The sequence below is a fragment of the Narcine bancroftii genome, chromosome 10 (genome assembly GCF_036971445.1).
Source record: "Narcine bancroftii isolate sNarBan1 chromosome 10, sNarBan1.hap1, whole genome shotgun sequence".
NCBI classification, from domain to species: Eukaryota; Metazoa; Chordata; class Chondrichthyes; order Torpediniformes; family Narcinidae; genus Narcine; species Narcine bancroftii.
In genome coordinates this window covers 88,540,242-88,564,473 of record NC_091478.1, presented here as the reverse complement: position 1 = coordinate 88,564,473, position 24,232 = coordinate 88,540,242, and the positions used below count along the sequence as shown (strand labels likewise).

The following is a 24,232-nucleotide window of genomic DNA, read 5'->3' as shown; positions in this document are numbered from 1 at the left end:
CACAGAGTTCCTTTTTGTTTCCCTTATTTCAAGTGAAACATTAGGCAGCCAGTCCTCTCCACTTGTAAGGACCACAAGGGCTTTGACCAGGCTGAACTAAACATTCTCAACCCGTCTTCCAAATGGGGTTTTTCCTCAAGCCTTCCAGCTTGTCCTGTTCCAGTCCCAGCTGTTGCTGCTGACTGTAATAACTGCAGAACTGATCGATCTCTCTCTCTCACTCTACTTGCAAAACCATATGGCCTCTTAGAACAGCAAGCTGCACTCCCAAGCAGACTGCTGCTCTGAACTACTCCTCTCATCTCTTTCATCCGTTGCTTTTCAAAACAATAATTCATTAGTGAAGTCTCTTGGGCACTCCCCAAAGTTTTTGCAAGGCCCCCAGGAGCCGCCCTATCTGGCTTGAGCGGAACTCCAGTATTTTAAATGAGATCTGTTTTGAAGTGTTTGTATGTGACCTACACTAAGAAACCTGCCCCAATTTATCTCCAAAAAAATATCTATATACAATACAAACACAACATAATCTGTCACATAGTGTATTTACCTCATTCAATTTGCTCAGTGGTTCCATCGCTTGCTCCCTCCCTCTCATCAATCGCTCTCTCCTACAGTGCTTTGAGGGGAGCACTGGACCTCAATGATCAGGCTTTGTTGATGAGCCTAATCATTGAGGCCCAGCACTCTCCTCAAAGCACTGTGGGAGATAGCAAGGGAGAGAGGGAGCGAGCAACGGGACCCCCGAGCAAGCTGCTTGCTCATTGCCATCTACCCCTGTGCTTCATTCAATCTGTTCAGGGAGCTCTGCTTGCTGAACAAAGTGCTCCCCTCAAACCACTGTGGGAGAGAGTGAGCGACAAGAGGGAGGAAGCAAGAGAGAGAGAGAGAGAGAGAGAGAGAGAGCTGGCGGGTGGGAAGGAGGGAGAGAGTGAGCCTTCCTACCAGGGGAAGAGAGCGATGGCAACTCCGGAAAGCACGGGTGAGTAGTTTGAGCACTTTCCTCCTGCCAGGTTCTTGAAAAATAGTGGCATCAAAAAGTCACCTTTGCATATAGTGGTGGTTTTTGAGGTGATTCTTTTGGGAAAAAGAGGGTGGGGTCCTGTATGCTGTCAAATATGGTAGTTCTATTATTAATTGATTGATGATGGAATTGTGACTTTAATTAGAGATGAGTACACGAGCTTACATTTTGATCTCAGTTAATTTAGGTCACGTAATAAAATACAAAACTGAAAACACTTTTTAACATGGATAGCACAAGCTACAATGAAAATTTTTGTTGCCCAATATCTAGGAACAATGGAGTTTTTAAAACAAGTTATAAAAGTGCTGCCCTGAACTTCTGTAATCTGGCAAACTATCGCGTGTAAACAGGAAAAGGGAAAAAGAGCAACATACCCAAGAACTCTCAGTGTGGAATTGATTTCCAGGGCCTCAGCCAATAACTTGGCACCTTTGGCTTCGACAACATTTGCTCGCAACCTAATGAAGGCAAGGTGACATAGATAAAATTAGGGAGATATCAGTAATACAACTTCTGCAGCTGCAATGTCATTTACCTCTAGTCTTGCCCCACATTTCTTTCTTCAAAGATTTTAGAGAACAATGTGATTGAATTTTTAAAATTAGTATTGGCATCGCAGGTGAATGTGATCAAGGTAACCTCTCCCTCCTCATCTTTTACAGCCCTTTGATACCACACCCTCATCTTTGTACTGTTGGGTGGGACCTGCATTGTCTGATTCTCATGTTACTTTTCCAATGGTCTCTATAGCATCACCAGCAATGGCTTCTCTCTCCTGCGTTGCGAACTGGTGTCTCCCAATAATCTGTCCTTGGCCACTTCTATTTCCCATCTACAAGCATTCCTTAAGCAACAGTTTTCTACATCAAGCATCTGTTTCCAAATCTATAATGATGGCATCTAGCCCCTTCTCAGCACTCTTGAGCACATCACAGTTTCTAAGTCCCTTGTTTGGCATCTAGTATTGAATAAGCAGAAAGTTTCTCAAAATAAAAAGTGAAAAGGCTGAAACCTTCATCTTAGTTCCATCACAAATTCTTTCTTTGCCATCAACCCCTTGCACATGTCAAAACAAAATGAAAAAATACATAAATATACATTGCACCAATGTGTATTAATTGTTAAGAATGCTTATTTCTACCTCTGTAACAGTGGCTCACTACACAATGCTATTTCGCTGCCAGCGTCTCCTCTGTGGTGTGGTACTTTAATTCCTCTCTAGGGTTTCCTTCCTCAACCTTATCACCTCTCTTCTTCCTTCTTTAAAAACAAATATTCCTTAAAATCCACCTTTTTGATCAAAATTTGACCTAACTTCTCCTTTTGTGGTTCCATTTCAATTTTTGCTCGTTAATGCTTGCATGAAACTTTTTGAAGCATCCTTCTATATTTAATGTATCCTATAAATAGAACTTGCCACTATTTAGGAGAGCTCCAAAGAAGTCGACAAGTTGGTTTAATACATACCCCAGTACTTCCAGCCTGCTGTTTGTTTTCAAAGCTTCTGCAATTTGTGCTGCCCCTTTCTCACCGATGGAATTGTGCTTCAACCTGCAAAGAAGATTCCAGCGATTGTGTTGCTGTATTATTTACAACACAGATCTGGATTTCGATGATATCCAAATGCAATTGTGCATCATCTGAATCATCACCTTCACTTTAATGACAACTTGGTTGGATATATTCCTCATTAGGCAATCTTTGGTAGGTGTGGCGCGATGGTGTAGGGAGAACTGGCAGAACTATTAAATGGTATCTGTTTAGGAAAAGGGGAGATGCAGCGAGACTTGGGTCTTGCTGTGCATCAGTCATTGAAAGTGGGCGTGCAGGTGCAGCAGGCAGTGAGGAAGGCGAATGGTATGTTGGCGTTCATAGTGAGAGGATTTGAGTACAGGAGTAGGGAGATCCTGCTGCAGCTGTACAGGGCCTTGTTGAGACCACACCTGGAGTACTGCATGCAGTTTTGGTCACTTTATCTGAGGAAGGATATCCTTGCCTTGGAGGGGGTGCAGAGAAGGTTCACTCGGCTGATACCAGGGACGGAGGGACTTGCATATGAAGAAAGGTTGGATAGACTAGACTTGTATTCTCTGGAATTTAGAAGATTGAGGGGGGATCTTAGAAACTTATAAAATTCTTAAGGGTTTAGACAGACTAGACGCAGGAAGGTTGTTTCCAATGCTGGGAAAAAACCAGAACCAGGCGCCATAGTTTAAGGATAAGGGGGAAGTTTTTTAGGACTGAGATGAGGAAAAATTTCTTCTCTCAGAGAGTGGAAAATGTGTGGAATTCTTTGCCACAGGAAATAGTTGAGGCCGGTTCCCTGTCAATATTTAAGTGTAGGTTAGATTTGGCCCTTGTGGTCAAGGGGATTAGGGAGTATGGGGAGAAGCCAGGAACCGGGTACTGATCAGCCGTGATCATAATGAATGGCGGTGTAGGCTTGAAGGGCCAAATAGCCTACTCCTACACCTATTTTCTATGTTTCTATTCAAAACCTGTTTTAAAGTTTTAAAAATATTTTTAGAACTTGTTGATTATACTGTTGAAGTACTCTACAAGCAGCTATGAGGAAAACTAAAGCTCAACCAGCAAAGAAAATGGCTATTAAACAGTTAACAATTACTGAAGAATCTCAGCCTACCTTGCAGGTGGAGCCTCTGGACTCAATTTCTTCTCAGACTAGACAGCAACGCCAGTTCTTTGGTAAGGTGCATACTACACCAGCGCCGACTTCACGCATTGCTGCGGAAGATGGTGCCGGTGCCCGATGGTGACCTCCTCCCGATCAAGTCGAACAACTGCGCATGCATGAAACTTTGCGCAAGCGCACTACACCCGATATGGCCCAGGATGCGGGGAGACCTGACCTCCCTGGACTGACGGGGGTGGGGGTGGGGTCTGTGCCCATATTCAGGTCGAGGCAACCTCCATGTTGACGGAGGAGGAATAGGTGGACATTGCTAGACTGGAAGAAGAGGAGGAACAACTTAAGGAGGAGGAGAATACAGTTATCTATAAGGGTAGGCCCATGGTGAGGCAAACTTTAAACTCTGATCCTCACCCTTCAGAACCAACTTTATCTATTGATTTGTTTAAACAAATGGAGAACATGGCTGTTCAAATGAGTCAAGGATTTTCAGTTATGAAGGAACAATTTGCTGAAATGAAGGGGGAAATATCTTATATTAAAATGGATGTGGCAAAATGTTTCAAAGCAGTGGATAAGGTTCAGGATAAATTTAAGAAGATTGAAGAAGAATTTATTGATTGTAAAGATGATGTGGACCAATGTAAAGAAAGGATGGGACAGATGGACGATTCATTTACTGGTTGGGAAATTCAGAAAAGTGATTTGTTGAAGAAGACTGATGCTTTGGAAAATCAGAGTCGGAGAAATAATGTGAAAATCGGTGATCTTCCAGAAGATTTTGAAGGTCTGGACCCAGTTCAGTTTTTTCAGAAGGGGATTCCCAAGGTTTTGGGAATAGCATATTTCTCGAATGATCTGGAATTGGATAGATCCAACTGAGCAATAAGAAGGAAGCTACTTCCTGGTCAAGCTCCAAATTCTATTTTGATCAGATGTTTGCGTTATCAGGACAGAGAATTGATTTTAAGACTTTCTGTCTAGAATGCGAGAAGTGATCAGGGCCCTGTCCACATCTATTTCTCAGGATGATTGGATGAACTTGTGTGAGGGGAGTATGACTAAAATTGTAAATGTAAGATATAGATTTGTTCATTATAATTTTCTTCATCAGTTATACTTAACTCCAGAGAAATTAAGGAAATATAAGTTTATCTCTTCTGATTTGGTTCTTTTTTACATTCTACTTGGCTATATGAGACGGTGAAACCTTTTTGGCGTAAATTTAAGAAACTTTTAAAAGCTGTTTTTAAATTCAAAATTTCACTTGATCCTTTGGTACTTTTATTGGGTTATATTAAGAAATTGAGTTTGGAGTTAAAATTAAATAAATTTCAAATTGCTATTTTGAGATTGGCTTTGGCTGTGGCTGGTAAATGTTTGGCAACTACTTGGAAAAATGAGAGTAATTTGAGTATTCAGTAATGGCATTTGGAAAAGAGATCTTGTATTCCGTTGGAAAAGATAACATATAATTTACGCAATAATTATTCCTTTTTTGTTAAAACCTGGAGCCCGTATTTGGAATATATGGGATTGAATTATTAATCATTTTCCCAGGCATTGATGATGTTGCTCCAAACCATGGCAAATAATTGAAGAGTGCTATGTTAATTGATCTCCTTTCTTTCCCCCCTTTCTTTTGGGGTAGTTTTGAGTGGGGTTGGGAGGGGTGGGTGGGTGGGTTAGGGTAGGGGGGTTTTAAGGGTTAAAAATATCATGTATGTATTATGTTTTATTTGTTTGTATCTTTATTGTATGATTTATCATGATTAATAACTAATTTTTTTCAAAAAAATCTCTTTAATGTTCAATTCATATGCTACTTACCTCAGAATATATAGATTTAGGATGCAGAGGAGATTCACCTGAATTTTGCCAGGGATAATGCAGTTCAGTTATGAGGAACATCTGGAGAGGCAGGGTCTATTCTCCCCAGAACTGAAGAGGTCTAGAAGGGACAAGGTAGAAGTATATAAAAGTGATAGGGAGAGATAGGGTGGACTGTTGTGTTTTCCTTCAGCAGATGTGGACACAACTAGAGAACATAGAGGATGATATTTACAGGGGATATGAACCTTCTTCACCCAGAGAGTGGTGAGCACCTAGAAAGCACTGTCTGAAAGAATAGATGATGGTGGATTGCGGTCAGCATTCGAGAAGGATCTGGATGAACACTTGAATTGTTCAGGAACGCAAAGCTTTAGGACAAGAGCTGGGCAATGCACATCCTCTGGAGATAATGAACTAATTGAGCTAAATGGCCCATTTCAATACAGTATAATTGTACGATTCTATCCACCAATTTTTATGTTTCACATCACCAAATGTAACACCTCCCAATGTTCATTACGTCACAGTATTAATCACAATACTATAAAATGACAACAATAATTTTTCACAATTAAAAGGATCACAATCTCCATGTTTATGTTAAGAATTTTAAAACATGTTTATGAGGCAATAGCTCGGAGCTAATGAACTCATAACTTGCTACATTTAAGCAGTGAAACTTTAAGCCTATTTTTATTCATTATTCCACATCCTTTCATGTTCTAGTTTCATACAACTATAAATTCTTTGTTCATTTTAAATTTTACGAGTGTACTAATTTTTAAAAATAAAAGCCCAATCCTTTATCAATCTAAATGTACACAAATATGGAAAACACGTGGAAGTTTTACCTCAAGGTTTCTATTTTACACGTCTCAATTTTCAGTGCATTTGCAATCAACTCTGCTCCTTCGTCCTTCAGCATGTTCCCCTCTAAACTGTCCATACAAATGAAACAATAATTATCATTTGGTGCCCAATGTGAACAATGAATATACATTTCAATCAATGATGATTGAATTATAATCACTGATTTTCCCTGGGGGCTCTGGTTTCCTGCAAAATGTACCGGAGGTTGTAGGCCAATTGGGTGTAATTGGGCGGCATGGGTTCATGGGCTGAAAGGGCCTGTTACCGTGCTGTATATCTATAATTCATAATCCTATTGATGGTGTGCAGATAGTTTTCCATAGCTTAAAGATTATAATTTATTGCCTCTTGTTCATTATTCAATTCTAACAGGAAGAATTTGCATCAATATTCCAATCCTTATGAAGTTAAAAAAAAAAAAGATCAAAAATATTTATCTTGGATGCAAATAAAAACTCAAGTTGAAGCGATGAAGGTAATATTGGGAGGATGCATCTTGGATATGATATTTTTGGAGGAGGTAGGCCTGGTCCAAAGGAGCAGTTTAGGAACAAGATTGAAGGATGGGTGGCTGCTGGAGTATTGGGGTGTCAGTAATCAGGATGGGATGGCTGTGATAGAGGTCACTGGGTTGGGACCAGGTTGTCAGGTCAGGGGACAAGCAATGGGGTTGGAGTGTCAGAAAAGCTGTGGAGGGATAATGGGACAGTGTTCACACCAGTGAGGACAGGGAAAGGGGATGTATGTGTCAGATGTGCCTGAGGGAGTGCTGATACGTTCGGTGCTCAAAGGATGTGATGGAGCCAAAGAGGGTGCAGTGGAGATTCAATTCCTGGGATAGAGCGGTTCAGTTTTGCGGAGAGACTGAAGCAAACAGGTCTCTTCCCCCCAAAGCAGACAAGGTTAAGAAGGGACATGATTGATGTACACTGAATTCTAATGGGTAAAGATAAGGCAGACTGCAAGAACTTTTCCCCTATTTCAGAGGTAGATAAAACTAGGGGATATGGATTTGGAGTACAGAAGGAAATTAAGTGGATACAAGAGCAGCCTTAGAGAGATGCAAGCACTGAGAATGCACTGAGAGAATGATTGATGCTACGTGGCTGAGAGCATTTAAGAAATTTTTATATCTAAGACAGCGGTGGCCAAAGTTGCTTAACGCAACAACCACAATATATTTCAGATGTTTGAGAACCGTAAGGCATGAAAAAATATTATATGTTTTACTCCTACATGTACATTTTGTTACAAAAATTTTATATAAATATTAAGAAATACATGTATATAATATTTATTAATGTATGTAGTTTTTAAAATGCTAATTTGTATTAGTTTCAATAATCAAAAAGTACACATACCATATATATGGATGTAATTGCTGAATTTGTGGACCAATCTTTAGGGTAAAATTTAGGGTGTCTACTACTTTTGACCGCGGGAAGTACCTGTGTCATTCAGAGCATCGGGAACTTGGTTGGGCTGGTGGCCAGGGCCTATGCGAGATTCCATGGTTTGGGTGTCAGGAGCTTGGATGGGAAGGTGGTCAGGGTGTTGGGAGCTCAGATGGGCAAGCAGCCAGGGCCTAGGTGAGAATTCATAATCAGGTTGCATGGAGCTTGGATGGGCGGGCAGCCAGGGCTTAGGTGAGTGTCCACAGTTGGGGCTTTGGGAGCTCGGATGGGAAGGGGGCTAGGGCTTTGGGAACTAGGGTGTAACATGTCCGCAGTCGGGGCATCAGGAGCTTTGCGAGCTGCACATTATATGTCAAAGGGCTATATGTGACTCATGAGCCATGGTTTGGTCACTCCTGATCTATCTTTTCCTCCTATGGATGCTGTGAGCCTGCTGAGTTCCTCCAGTATTTCTATGTTTTTACTAGCATTTAAGAAACATCTGGATGAGTACTTAAATTGCTTAGGTACACAAAGCTATGGGTTAAGTGCTAGGTGATGGGTGACCACTGGTTGACATGGATGTTGGGCTGAATGGCCTGCTTTTTTTTGAAGTATGATGCTATGACTCTATGACTAAAGGCAGCTTCCATATATTCAGGCAAATTCCATTGATGCAACATTGACTCACAATGATGATCTGTTTCTACACACGTAACCAACATGTGGCATACAGAGGCAAAATTGCAGGTGACCCAGTATGCATTCCCCGCTGTTGGATGACATTGGGCATTGCTGGGTATTAGTGCATCAGACACTAATCTGAACATAAAATTAGAGATCACACAATTTGTATGAAATACCTACTTAACCTTTTTACAGTACAATCCCTAGTATTTGGCACCTATGGAGAATTGGTAGATGCTGTATAAGTGAATTTTCCGGTTGCCTGAAATTGAATGTTGCACAATTGTTAAAAAGTTTTAAACTTTCATATTTTTTACCTATTTACTTTCTGCAATTTTTTTGCTAATTGCTTGAATTTCGGATAACAGGGGTTTTACTATATTTCAGATTGAATTGCACAGCCTAAAGAAACACAATAAAACTTCAATACCTCAGTGTTTTGACTCTAGAGAACACAGACTCCAATCTTTGTAAACCTGAAGCTCCAGCTTTGCACCCATCCAGTTCCAGAGTTTCAATAGTTGTGTGATGTGAAAGAAGGTTTCCAATCACTGTGCAGTCGGTCACATTCAAAGATATATAAGAAAAATTTACAATATCACTGGTTTTGGCAGCAACTAGTTTTGTTAGATCTTTATTTGCTGCTTCATGCAAACAATGAGAGGCTATTAGTTTTTGTCTTTTGTGTGATGTGTATTTTTTGACATTTTCAGGTGTCAGGAGGTCTTCTTTTGGAACATCAACAGCAGCAGCATTTTCAATGGCCAAAAAGACCTCTCTCTCTTCAACTTGATGTTCAGGCATCAACTGTTTGACAAGTTTTCTGTTGCTGTGAGAGATTAGTCCAGCTGTGAACCTCAACACAAACTCAAATGTGTTGCTCTTTGAATTGAAGGCTTGGTGCACATGATCCACGCCAGAAGTACAATAGAGTGCTGCAAAAAATTCCTGATGAGTCAAATGGAAAAACTGCCAAATGTGAGAATGCATCAATTCCATGCTCTCTTTGGTGAGAATTTTCTTCCAGAAGGCATTTGTTGTTTTGCCCTTTTGAGAGATGTTCCTTTCAATGTCTTCAGGTGAAAATATTATAACTTTATTGATGATTCCATCCCATGCAAGTCGTGCCAAGTTAAGAATTTCATTTCTATCTTGACTGTCTTCTATGCAGAAGGACTCAGGGTTTTCTTCCTCATCCTTGGTCTGCACCAGTAAACATTTGGTGAATCGGAGAAACAAATCAGTGATAGTCCGAGGAAATGAAGACAGATTGGACCACTTGCCTTTGCAGCGAAAAGATTTATGGAGATAGAAGCACAGGATGTCACAAAATGCTGGGACATAGCAGAGCCCATACAGGGAATCGATGCTCTTCACAGTTTGGAAGACATGATTGGCAACTTTTTTATCCTTGAGGCACTTCCGAAAGTATGCTGCGATTTCTCTTGTGGAAAATCCTAATATTTCAACACATCGATCAAAATAGGTTTTGTGGTCTAAGTCAATGGATGTTGGGCGGGATGTGACAAGAACAGTTGCGCCATGAAGAAGATCTCCCTTTATGATGCTTACAATCAAATGGTTGATGGGTTGAGCAATGGATGGTTCATCAACTGATTGAACATTAAATTCAAGAGACCATTTGAATTCATCCAATCCATCAAGTAAAAATAGAATTCTGGCAGGAAATTTCAGGAGTTCTTTGCATGATGCTGTCAGATGAGGGTAAGCACACGTAATGAGCTCAGTCAGACTGATTTCCTTAGTGATGGTGTTTAACTCACGGAAATTGAAATATAGCAACAAACAAAATCTAGTGTACAGCGTTCCACATGCCCAACTGTGAGCGAGCTTCTGAATCATTACACTTTTTCCTATACCTGCCACTCCTTGCACTAGAGTGACTCGTGGTAGTTGTTTCCAAGGGTCAGAAGGTGAAAATAGGTGCTTCATGTCTATGTGCTCGCATGCTGTATAGTCTCTGTGCTGCAGCAGCTCGTGTTCTATTTTGTTCCTTTCTCGGGCATTGAGGATAACAAGGTTGGTAAAATGATCCAGTAACAATGGTCTAGAGTTATCAAATGCAAAGTATGGTTTTATTCTCTCCATTTGTGCCTTTAATGTGAGTTTATGTTTAGCCACTGCTTCAGAAATTTCTGTAATTACAAAAGACAGAACAATGAACAGTGGTAACAATGGGAACACAGTGAAAACATTCCGCACAAATCATGAAAATTAAATCAACCTCAGAGAAATGAAATAATAATTATCCTGTGGTGATACGACAATGTTTGCCACAAGACGTGGCCTTGCAAGAACAAAGATTTTATTGGAAGACAGATAATTGGAATATAGGCAATGGAGGTTTCGACATAAATAAAGCAATAGAAACTATATGTTCCATGGAATATATGGAAGCAAAAATTAGTGGGAAGATAAAGGACTGGGAAGCTTTCAAAATCATACAGAAGGCAACCAAAAAGATAATTAGAAAAGATTAATTTTGAAAGGAAATAATATCAAAAAGAATACTAACTTTTTTTAATAAAAGTACATTAAGGGTGAAAAATGGGCAAGAGTAGATATCTTTTTTTTCTTTGGCTTGGCTTCGCGGACGAAGATTTATGGAGGGGGTAAAAAGTCCACGTCAGCTGCAGGCTCGTTTGTGGCTGACAAGTCCGATGCGGGACAGGCAGACACGATTGCAGCGGTTGCAAGGGAAAATTGGTTGGTTGGGGTTGGATGTTGGGTTTTTCCTCCTTTGCCTTTTGTCAGTGAGGTGGGCTCTGCGGTCTTCTTCAAAGGAGGTTGCTGCCCGCCAAACTGTGAGGCGCCAAGATGCACGGTTTGAGGCGATATCAGCCCAATGGCGGTGGTCAATGTGGCAGGCACCAAGAGATTTCTTTAGGCAGTCCTTGTACCTTTTCTTTGGTGCACCTCTGTCACGGTGGCCAGTGGAGAGCTCGCCATATAACACGATCTTGGGAAGGCGATGGTCCTCCATTCTGGAGACGTGACCCATCCAGCGCAGCTGGATCTTCAGCAGCGTGGACTCGATGCTGTCGACCTCTGCCATCTCGAGTACTTCGACGTTAGGGATGTAAGCACTCCAATGGATGTTGAGGATGGAGCGGAGACAACGCTGGTGGAAGCGTTCTAGGAGCCGTAGGTGGTGCCGGTAGAGGACCCATGATTCGGAGCCGAACAGGAGTGTGGGTATGACAACGGCTCTGTATACGCTTATCTTTGTGAGGTTTTTCAGTTGGTTGTTTTTCCAGACTCTTTTGTGTAGTCTTCCAAAGGCGCTATTTGCCTTGGCGAGTCTGTTGTCTATCTCATTGTCGATCCTTGCATCTGATGAAATGGTGCAGCCGAGATAGGTAAACTGGTTGACCGTTTTGAGTTTTGTGTGCCCGATGGAGATGTGGGGGGGCTGGTAGTCATGGTGGGGAGCTGGCTGATGGAGGACCTCAGTTTTCTTCAGGCTGACTTCCAGGCCAAACATTTTGGCAGTTTCCGCAAAGCAGGACGTCAAGCGCTGAAGAGCTGGCTCTGAATGGGCAATAGAAAATGACACTGGAGAAATTATAATGGGAGACATGGAGATGGCAGAGGAAGTGAACGAGTATTTTGCCGTGGAAGACATAAACAGGATACAGGACATTCAAAGGGTGTCAGGGAAGAGAGGCATGAGTAATCATGATCACCAGAGAGAAGGTGCTTGGGAAGCTGAAAAGTCTAAGGGTATATCGGTCTCCTGGACCAGATGGAATGCACTTTTGGGTTCTGAAAGATGTAGAGATTGTAAAGCATTAAAAACGATTTTCCAAGAATCAATAGATTTGGGCATGATTTTGAAATTGCAAGGGTCACGTCACTATTTAAAATGGAAGGGGAAGCAGCAGAAAGTAAATTGTAGACCTGTTAATCCAACATTGGTGGTTGGGAAGTTGTTGGTCGATTGTCAAGGATGAGGTTATGGAGTTCCTGAAGATGCATGACATGATAGGCCAACATCATCATGGATTTGTTAAGGGAAAATCTTGCCTGACAGAACTAATGCAATTTTTTTGAGGAAACCACAAGCAAGTCAGGAAAAGGACATGTAGTGGATGCTACATAATTGGAATTTCGAAAGGCACCGCATACGAGACTGCTTCACAAAATGAGGGCCTATGGAATTACAGGAGATATGCTTGTAAGGATAGAGCATTGGCCGGTTGGCAGGAAACAGAGTAGGAATAAAGGGATCCACAGGGGTCTGCCGCAAGGGTCATTGTTGAGGCCACTTCTTTTTACGTTGTATATTAATGATATGGAATGTGGAATAAATTGCTGTGGCTAAGTTTGCAGATGATGCAAAGGTAGATGGAGGAATAGATAGCGAGGAGGAAATGGAGAGGCTGCAGAGAGACTTAGATCAATTAGGAGAATGAACAAAGTAGAGAAAAATGAAAGGCACTGTTGGAAAGTGAACAATCATGCACTTTGGTAGAAGGAATAAAAGGGAAAACTATTATTTGGATGGGGAGATTATTCAAAATTTGGAAGTGCAAAGGGACAGGAATTCTGGTGCAGAATACCCAAAAGGTTAACCTCTAGGTTGAGTTGGTGGTGAAGAAGGTGAATGGAAGGTTGATATTCATATTGAGAAGAATAAGATACAAGAGCAGGGATGCAAAGTTGAGGCTTTTGTAAGGCTCTGGGGAGGCCTCACTTGAAGTACAGGGTACAGTTTTGGCCTCCTTATTTAAGAAAGGATGTGCTGGCATTGGAGAGGGTTCAGAGAACATTTACAAGACTGATTGCTGGAATGAAGTACATTATTATAATGCACTTGAGAAACGTATGATGGCTCTTGGAGTTCAGAAGAATGATGGGGGGACAGCATAAAATCACTTTGAATGTTGAAAATTCTGGGCAGAGTACATGGCAAAGTTGTTTCCCATGGTAGAGGAGTTGAGGACAAGACCGGACAACTTCAGGATTGAAGGGTACCCATTTATAACAGAGACCTGGATGAATTTATATAGCAAGAGAATGGTGGACCTCTGGAATTTTCCTCCATGGGCAGCCGTGGCAGTAGGTGTATTTTAGGTAGAGATTGATCGGAACCTGAATAGTCAGAGAATCCAAGGTAATGGGGAGAAGGCAGGAGAGCTGGCTGATTTGGAGAATGGATCATGATAATCTTGAGGACCTTTTCAATGTGATTGGAAGAACTTTTTATTTAAAAATCAATTTACCAAACTGGATACTTGATATCACTGGTAGTTTTTAAGATATTGCTCTCATTTTCTTTTAAAGCAGAAATTATATCCAGTTAATATTTCCAACTAAAAATCTAACCTCTGCTGGAATATAATTTGGGGTGCATGATTAGAATAAATTCATCAAAAACTGGTGTAAAACTGTCCTTTAAAGTACTTTTATAGTCAATAAAAAACAAGGTAACAAATGGCATATGAATCATTCACTGTCTAAAGTATGTGTGGATGTGCCAACAGATACTGCCACCATCTCTGGCACTGCCAAGAATATAGAACAGTGCAGTACAGCATAGAAACAGCTTTTCAACCTATGATGCCAATTAGATTGCACATCTGCCTGCACATGGTTTATATCCCTCTGTTCCCGGTCTGTTCACATGCCTGTTTAAATGCTGCTATCACATCTCCTTCCATCATCTCCTGTGGGAAACATGTTCCAGGCATTGCATTAAAAAAAAATCTTGCCTTGTAAATCTCCTTGAAACATTCTCCCTCTCATCTTAAAACTCTTTATATTTGACATTTCCATCTTGAGAATAAGGAACATCAGAGACTGTAGAGTTTTAGAGATTCTTTCTCCATGAAGATGATTCACTCAAGAGTACTTTGGACAACTATTCTCATCAATTTATACTGAACAACTATGCACCTTTCATTTAATCCAATCCAAAAAGTTCCTTAAACCGACACCACCTTTGTAATCCGTGAAGATAATAAAATTGGCATTTGGAGCTGGGGAATTGGTAAAACTAGTTGGTGTACTTGTGCAATTGTACATGCAGTGGGGTGGAAGATTGTTGATGGTGAGTAGAGGATATCACACACTTAATGATCTCAATGGAAAAATGTTGGGGGGGGAGGGGTGGGGGGTGTGATTGGGACTGGAGAAGATAACACCTTCAGAGAGATTATGTCCTGAGGTTGAGGATTATGTTTGGAGATCTCTCACTACAATTGTTCCACAAATGTGGGCTTGATTTCAACATTTAAGGGAAATTTGGATAGGCATATGGATGGGAGAGGTATGGAGGGTTATAAACTGAGTGCAGGTCAGTGGGACTAGGAAAGAAAAAGTGGCTTGGCACAGACTAGAGGGGGCAAAATGGCCTGTTTCTGTGCTGTAATTTTTCTATTTAAAGTTTGATTTTTGTTTTAACGTATGAGAATCAGAATCAATGGTCATGAACACGTCACAAAATGGATTGTTTTCCAGGAAAATCACAGTGCAAATATTTATATGAACCACATGACAAAATGAATAAAAATTGTTCAAGAAAAAGAAAAAAGCAACTGACTGTCTATGGTTCATTGCTCATTCAGGAATCTCCCAGCAGAGGGGAAGAAGTTGTCCTCGTGCTGCTTAATTGCTCATCCGAATGTGAAGATTTCAAAACTGCAAATACTCACCTCAACCACATAAACAAATTGAATCCACGGTATTAACCATATCCAAATTTCAGTATTTGCATGTATTGTAGAATATTACAGAGCTTACATACTAATGATATGGAACTATTAAAACACAGAAATGCCCATTAATTCTAATTACACTTACCTTCAGAAATATTAGATATTCTGTTTTTTTCATCATTAAACTCAAATAAAACAGTTGGTATGTCTTCATGTAGATCAAAAATTGGCCTATCACCTTTCTCAGTGTAGGGTTCCATCAGTGATGTTATATATCTTCTGATGCCAGGATAAAGGTAATCAGTGTCGTGTAGTACATTGAAAAATTGAGCACTGGCCTGCTCTCCTTTGTGACTCATCATGTCCAAAAGAGTTCGTCCTTTGTCAACGTCTGGCTTAGCTTTTACATCACTGAGATCATCTTCGGAGATTATTCTCTGCTCCATTAAAAGATTTAAGAGTGGAACTATGTTTGGACTGATGTAATTAACCACAGTGCGCCGTCCTTCTTCAATAGCCTGCACTGCCCAATCATTGTGCTTTACTTGTGTTGGAAAATATTCAATACTGTCATCATCACCTGTTAGAAATTTTATCAAAAATAAAGTTAACATATACAGTAGAATTCTCATTATTCGGCACGTACAGGGATCGTGGATGCCGCATATGCGAATTTTCCGGTTGACTGAGATACACTGTTCCAATGCCTAATACACTTGCATTAAGAATACACAGATTAAAAGACAAAAAGACAGTGCAAAATGTAAAGTAATTTGGAAAAAAGTCAGTATTATCATCTTTAATGAAGCAAAGTTCACTTTAATCAGGTAATTCCCTTAACTTACAAAATTCAAATTTGAACCCCAGTCGCTGACCCTGTAACAGCATAGCACTAGCTAACCATGCCACCATCATAATTAACCTGCACTCCCCCAAGTTTACAGATAAAGCCAGATGTACCTAATATGAATAAAGATTCTTTACGAGACAGGGGTAGGGAGACACTTTGGGAGAGCCACCCCAGCGACGAGCAGCATCAGCCGGCTCTCCATCCGAGGTGCCGTCATTTTATTTAAATCCAACTTTATCGCAACTTTATTCAAACAGCTGCTGTGGGTGGGGCATGACCATGGGACTCTGCTGGCTGAATGTTGGCTCCCAAGGGGTTGTGTGTTGCTTCAGAGAACATTTACTTTACAATTTTAACCCTTTATTTAAAATGTTATTTATTTAGATAAACAGCACTGTTACAGGCCCTTCCTGTTTTAGAGATTCTTTCTCCAATAAGATGATTCACTCAAGAGTACTTTGCACAACTATTCTCATCAAGTTATACTGAACAACTATACAACTTCCATTTAATCCAATCCAAGTTCTTTCTGGTGGGTTCTACAAGGATTGGTATTGAAGATTTAGGTATTTATGACTGATAATTAATTATTTAGATAATGGGATTTGGTGTAATGTATCCAAGTGATAATACACTTGATTATTAAGATATCTGTGAGTGAGATATTATGATTCTGCAATTAAACCAGTTAAATGTATAAGTGGAATATTTTGTAAGGCTATCCAGTGTGATAGTACACATAGAAAAACACAATATTTCTTAAATGATCAACGAATGGGAACATTGAAACTTTGAAGAGGGGAGGGAAGCAGGATGTTCTTGTGCAGGATTTACATAATGTTTGATGCACCATCAATTACTCAGAAGACTACTGTAGAAAAACCAATAGACTTTTATTCACTTGAGAACTTAGCATATCCCTACTGTTCGGTTGTCCTGTACCGAGTAACAGGGGTCTGTGAAGAGGGGCTACAGGTACAACTGGCCAATAGGTATGCCTGACCAGATAATTATACATGACAGTGGTTTACCACAATGTTAACAGTACAATTCAGAAAACAGGTGGTGTAGTAGCTCTAATTATAATCGATTATCTGAGAATAAAGATCAAATATAGAACCTAAAATATTATTTATAATATTAAACAGATGTTGCCTCATTTCTTGAATATTTTCAGCAAATTTTGTTTTTATGTTTGTTATTCCTTTGGTCATTAATTTACCCAAAGTATGTAAATGAGTCAGAGGCGGAAAGAAAATAATTGACAGAAGATTAACATGAATTAAGCAACCGAATGCTAAATATTGATTGCACACAATAATTTGTAAGATATATATGGCACGGCACAGTGTATACTCAAAAGGTTTCTATTTCTTTTTCAATGCCTATTTTGGCATCGTTTAAAACAATTCTAATTTTCTTTAGATTTATATGCAATAGGAAAAAAAAGCAACTTACCTTTGATTTCTACAACAACTGTTTTTAAAATGGGTTGCTCAAATGCATAATGCAAGACTTCAAAATAATAAGCCTGTTCTCTTTTTGCAACTTTTTCACCTCTGAATGTGAGCTGAGATATTAAACTGTGCATTCCACATTCTTTGTGATCTTTCAAAGACACTGCAACATCATATTCTCCTCTCGTGAACGGCATTCTTTCAACTTGTCCCTGTTCATTCTGAAAATAACTTTCTGTTTTCTTGCCTGCACAGTGTGAGGCGCTGTCCCATTTACTGATGAGGGTCCTGTGGAATTTACCCACTTCTCCTCTGGACCAAGAGATGACAATTGATTTTGGTCTGAACCAGAAAACTGCACAAGTAAGAGAAAGTGGATTGGCCTTATTCCAATAGTTTGATATGATTATATTTGACACTCTGGGAGTATCTGTAAAACAGAAAAACCAGAATTACTTCAAAAAAATGCTACAATTATAATTTTCTCTATCATTTGTCATTTATTTTACTAATCCTCTTGCTTTATTTTTAACTTAAGCTCCTCTTCCGATATGATTGGTTGGCAATGACCAATCTTGGTGAAAATTTAAAAAAAAAATTGTGGATGCTGGATATCTAAAATAAAAACAGAAAATGTGAGAAATACTTAGCAGGTCAAGTCACATCTTTAGAAAGAGAAACAGGGCTAATATTCCAGTTGAGGATCCAAAGATTTTCTTCCTAAAAATCGTGGCCTGACCTGCTGATTATTTCCAGCATTCTTTTTCTTTTTAATCAATCCCACTGAAGTCAATTTCTGAAAAGCAGTCAAGATCTCGAAGCACGAGACATCATCTTAAAATACATTAGGTATGCAAATCTAATTAGAAAAGTATGTGTATCGGAATATCATAGAAATAAAAACATTATAACAAAACACCAGGGAGATGAGTAAGTCTTTACAAAGGAACACTGTCACAGGGTCAACATCGCTGAAGTAGACTACCTCATCCATTGGATCACATTACCACCATAGAGACCGCAAATGGCTCAAAGTGACAGAACACTATTAACTTCTCGGGGAAAGAAATGCACCTTTACAAAACTCAACCCCATCACAAAATTAAGTTTAACGACTTCTATTATTTACCTGTTCTTTGATTGTAGAAAACACATGTTCCATAGCAGATAACTGCTGTGAGCAGAAAGGTCACAACAGCTGCGAACAATATTCTTGATCTAGAAGTTAGAGTGGAGCCTAGAAACACAAAAGTCAATAAAATATTCAAGATTATTAGTTTCTGTAAGCCGAACAACATTTGAAATCAAAAAGCAAATTTTAAAATTGAATTACAGCATAATTTGAAGCATTGCTTCCAATGTAACAAACATACGATTGGTTGTAAAGTGCAATGGGATGTTTCAAAAGAGAGGCATATTATATAAACAGCTGATGTTTCTGAAGATGTTCGAAATATGGTGTAGGAACAGTTGAAGTTTAGTAAATTTTGAGGAAACAGACTTTGAGTAAAACAGAAAACATAACAGCACAGGCTGTTCCAACTCACGTAAACCTACAATATAATCCACAATATAAATTTTCCCTTCCTCACACCCACAGCCCTCTACTACTGCTGGAGGCAGCATTCTTGCATTACAAAGTTCAATTCTTAGCATTTTTACTTCCAGAGGCACCTTCTCTAGTAATCCCAGCTGTTGTGATTCATGCCGTGAGGATCAAGGAGACTTCAGGAAGATCTAAGCAATCCTAAACACAGCTAGTGAATTGTAGAAGGATTATTGTGCCACTTCAAGTGTTCCCAGCCCTTAAATTAATAAATTTTGCATAGTCAGTGGTTTTAAACCAGTGGGTTTCTGTGTAGGTCTTTAAAAATGTTAAATAAAATATTTTAAATTTACAGACCTACCTTTGATGAAAATATTGCTCAGTTATTGCCACTAGCAGGCCATGGCATGTTATGCCGCAAGTCAGGTGGGCCTGATACTGAGGAAAGTTGAGACCCACTGACCTGCACTCCAAAATAGTTTGCTGGTTCAGACGAAAAAAAACGGGGTGGGGGTAAGCGGGTAAATTCTGCCGGACCATCACCAGGAAATGGGACAGTACCTCACATTGTGCAGACAGGAGATCAGAAAGGTATCTTTTAAATTTAAATTTTTAAAATTTAAATTGCATGGTAACAGGCCCTTCCAGCCCCCAAGCCGCCCAAATACTCCAATTAACCTACAACCCACAGAAGTTTTTGAAACGTACTTCTAGAATTTTCACTTTCTAGAACATTCACTTGTTTTAGAACAGTTCAAAGCATTTTACAGCCAATGTTGTACCTTCAAAATTAATTCAGAAGATGTAGAATTTTCAACATAGCAAGCTACTTCAAACAGCAACATGATATTGAGCAGTAATTTTGGGACTTTTGAAACTTTTGAGAGAGGGATAAACAAGTCACCAAGAGACATTGAGATTTTCTTTAAAATTATGCCATGGGATTTTTGAAACATAAACCTCAATTTAATGCCCCCATTTGAAAGACAACTCTTCTCGAAATGCATCCTTCTCTGGGGAGAACATGCCCACTTTACATTAACATCCTGCATGTAGCTTGGTTCTTGATGGGGGTTACATTGTGTCAGATATCTGATTAATCAAAATATTAATTATTTTTGAGCATAGTTTTGAAAACAGTCAGGTAATAACAGTAAATAATTGTTTCATTGTATTTTTTAACAAAAGAACACCAGAATTAATTAAAAAACCATGTGATCCAGATATGGTATTAATATTTGCAGTGAAAATATGATACCACTGCCTTGTCATAGACAATTTTGATAAAATTAGGTCAAAGATTAGAGCTTTTCTATTATAATATCTTGTGAACATTTCGCAAATAAACTACAAAGACTTCTCATCTTAAGGGAAACATGGCACGACAATGCTAAAAGTTCTGTTCAAGTACGTGGGATTCAGTGATGTCTGCTTCTCATGATGCCCCCTCTGTCTATGCTCAGTTACATAAAATTCAAATCAAATTTCCCAAAGTGAAAATAAATGGGACTCATGAAAAAACCAACACCATTCTCCCCTTTTATAACTCACCCTTTATGGTCAACCCAACAGCTTTTTGTATTGGTACTTTTAATGCTTCATGAGTGACTCGACAGATATAAAAAACTCCATCATCCCCTTTGTTGCCTTTGATAATCAGGAATGAAATTAGGTTAAATGTCCCATCTTGATTTCGTTGTTGTGTTCCTGCAACCGCTTGGGATGTGATATTAACTTGGCTTTCATTGTCTTTTGAGTTATTTTTTAACCAAGAGACAGAAAGTTTCTCCGGATAGAAGTTTTGCATCACAGAAATAATTACTTTATCTTCTCCAGGTTCCATAATAATATTTACGGTATTTATTGAAACCACAGGAGGTGCTACAAAGACAAAAGAAGTAGAGTAAATATTGTACTCCCTTTATAAGCATTCTTGATATAATTTTCTTTTTTAAAATTATTTTTATAATTTTTTTATTTAACATTTCACCGTGAACCACATCAGTAATGTTCGGTATTAGTATGTACAGTGACATTCTCATTTTTTTCACCATCCTTCATCTTTTTTTTTTATTTTTTTATTTTTCACACTATAAACCACATTGATCAAGATACATACATTTTCATTTTAAAATATATACAGTGTCGTTTTATTTCCCCCCCCCTCCCTCACCATCCTTCATCTTAAAGCAATATCGTATAGCTTTCTTAGTTATCTTCTGTTGCTCTTTGAAGGTTCCTCTTTGCTATATTATACTTCCTCTCCTTGGTCTTGATACTGTTCTCGACTTCCTTTGTCAGCTACAGTTGCCCTTTGCTCACCTTAGAACCCTTCTTCCTCTTTGGAATGAACTGCTCCTGTACCTTGTGAAAAATGCCCAGAAATATCTGCCATTTTTGTTCCATTGTTCTCCCAGCCAGGGAGAATCCTTCCATTGTATTTTGGCAAGCTCCTCCCTCATGGCTGCATATTCCCCTTTATTCAAATGTAGTACTCATATTTCTGACTTTCTTTCCTTCTCCCTTTCAAATTGCAAATTAAAACTTACCATATTATGGTCGTTATTACCTCATGGCTCCCCTACTTCAAGATCCCTTATCAAATCCGCATTGTTGGCAAGCGGTGACCGGTGGGGTGCCACAGGGATCTGTACTGGGACCCCAGCTGTTCACAATTCACATTAATGATCTAGATGAGGGGATTGGACGTAAGATCTCCAAATTTGCAGGAGGGGTTGTGTGCACTGAAGAGGGGGTCAGGAAGCTCCAGTGTGATTTGGATAAATTGGGGGACTGGGCAGATACATGGCAAATGCATTACAATGTGGATAAATGTGAGGTTATCCACTTTGGTAATACAAACCGGAGGGCAGACTACTATTTGAATGGCAATAGATTGGGAAATGGGGAAGTGCAGAGAGACCTAGGGGTTCTTGTGCACCAGTCTCTGAAGGTGAGTATGCAGGTACAGCAGGAGGTTAAAAAAGCAAATGGTATGTTGGCCTTCATATCAAGAGGGTTTGAGTCTAGGAACAAGGATACCTTACTGCAGTTGTAAAGAGCCCTGGTGAGACCAGACCTGGAGTATTGTGTGCAGTTTTGGTCACCTTATCTGAGGAAGGATGTTCTTGCAATGGAGGGAGCGCAGAGGCGATTCACCAGGCTGATACCTGGAATGGCAGGAATGACTTATGAGGAAAGATTGCGCAAATTGGGATTGTACTCGCTGGAGTTTAGAAGAATGAGAGGGGATCTCATAGAGACATATAAAATTCTGGCAGGACTGGACAGAATGGATGCAGATGGGATGTTTCCAATGGTGGGGGAGTCCAGAACCCGGGGCCATGGTTCGAGGATAATAGGCAAAACATTTAGGACCGAGATGAGGAGAAATTTCTTTACCCAGAGGGTGGTGAATCTGTAGAATTCATTACCACAGAGAGCAGTAGAGGCAGGTTCATTGAATATATTTAAGAGGGAATTAGATATATTTCTTCAGTATAAGGGAATTAAGGGTTACAGAGAGAAGGCGGGGACGGGGTACTGAACTTTAAGATCAGCCATAATCTCATTGAATGGCGGAGCAGGCTCGAAGGGCCGAATGACCTACTCCTGCTCCTATCTTCTATGTTTCTATGTTATACAACACCACATCCCGAATTGTCTTCCCTCTGGTGGGGTCCATCATGAGCTGCTCTAAAAATGTATCCTGGACACATTCTATAAACTCACTTTCTTGCAGTTCCGCACCAGCTAGATTTTCCCAGTCTACCTGCATGTTGAAATCTCCCATAACAACTGCATCATAGCCATTCTGACATGCCAATCTTAACTCCTGATTTATTCTGCCTCCAATATCCGAGCTACCATTTGGGGGCTTGTATATGACTCCCATTATGGCCCTCTTGCCCTTGCAATTTCTCAACTCTCTCCAGACTCTACTCCACTTGCTTTTATGTCACTCCTTTCAAGGGACTGAAAATCATTCCTCACCAACAGATCCATTCCACTCCCTCTACCCACCTGTCTGTCCCTTCGATAGGACATAAACCCTGGAATATTAATTTCCCAATCCCAGCCCTCCTGCAGTGGTGTCTCTGTTATTCCTATAACATCATTCTCGCCAATATGCAGTTGAGCCTCAAGCTCATCCATTTTATTTCTTATATTCCGTTTGTTCATGTACAATACCTTTAATCTGTCACTCCCCACATTTCTCACCTTGTTACCTGACGCACTTGGCCATACTCTCCAATCCCTTTCTGCTCCTTCTGTCCTTTTAATTTCACTGCCTATCTGAACTTTTCCTATTTTCTCTTTCCTATCCATTGCCCTATCACTCAGGCTCCCATCCCCCAGCCAAATTAGTTTAAACCACACCTGCTTATTAACCCCTTTTGGGTTCAGGTGTAACCCATCCTTCTTGTAGAGGTCATGCCTCCCCCTGAAGAGATCCCAATGGTCTAAGATTCTGAAACCCTTCCTTCTGCACCAGCCCCTCAGCCACCCATTCATCTGTCTGATCCTTCCATTTTTGCCCCCACTTGCACTTGGCACAGGTAGCAATCCACAGATCACTACCCTGAATGTCTTGTCTCTTAGCTTCCATCCTAACACACTGTAATTCCTTTTCATGTCCTCCTCCCTTTTTTTTTAAAATCAATGTCATTGGTACTCACAAGTACCAAGACATCAGGCTGTTCTCAGAATACTCTGGACCCGATTTGAGATATCTCACACCCTGGCACCTGGGAGACAAAATACCATGTGGGTATATCTATCAGGCTCACAGAATCCCTTGTATTTACTCCTGACAATGGAGTCCCCTATGACCACTGCATTCCTCTTCCTTCCCTTCTGTACCACAGCGCCAGGCTTAGTGTGGCCATCCCCTGTCAGGCCATTACCCCCAACAGTATCCAATACAATTGCAGAGAGGAAGAGTCACAAAGGTGCTCTCCATTATCCTGGCATTTTTATTCCCTCCCCTGACAGTTGCCCACTTACCCAACACCTCTCGTCTAGGGGTAATTACCTCCCTGTACGTCCTATCAATAACCTCTTCCCTCTCCCTAACAACCCGCAGGTCATCAAGCTGAAAATCCATCTCCCTAATTTGGTCCTTAAGGAGCTGCATCCTGGTGCACCCAATGCAGGAGTGACCGTTGGGGAGGGTGAAGGTCCTATCAACCATCTCCTCACTCTCTCTAACAAACCGCAGGTCATCAAGCTGCAGTTCCA

The 24,232-nt window shown here is 40.1% G+C and overlaps 1 protein-coding gene across 4 annotated transcripts in view; it reads right to left on the bottom strand.

Moving 5' to 3' along the window:
* LOC138744891 (NLR family CARD domain-containing protein 3-like) overlaps positions 1-24,232 on the bottom strand; it is a 48,411-nt gene that overhangs the window by 8,082 nt on the left and 16,097 nt on the right. For 3 of the 4 annotated variants that reach the window (XM_069901697.1, XM_069901699.1, XM_069901698.1), the window contains 8 exons: positions 20,543-20,872; positions 18,575-18,682; positions 17,447-17,875; positions 15,284-15,718; positions 8,889-10,614; positions 6,359-6,445; positions 2,492-2,575; positions 1,399-1,482 (listed from right to left, as the gene is read on the bottom strand). In XM_069901697.1, coding sequence (XP_069757798.1) covers positions 1,399-1,482; positions 2,492-2,575; positions 6,359-6,445; positions 8,889-10,614; positions 15,284-15,718; positions 17,447-17,875; positions 18,575-18,682; positions 20,543-20,872 — 3,283 coding nt within the window. The remainder of the gene's footprint in view (positions 1-1,398; positions 1,483-2,491; positions 2,576-6,358; positions 6,446-8,888; positions 10,615-15,283; positions 15,719-17,446; positions 17,876-18,574; positions 18,683-20,542; positions 20,873-24,232) is intronic. The other variant, XM_069901700.1, reaches the window with a different exon arrangement.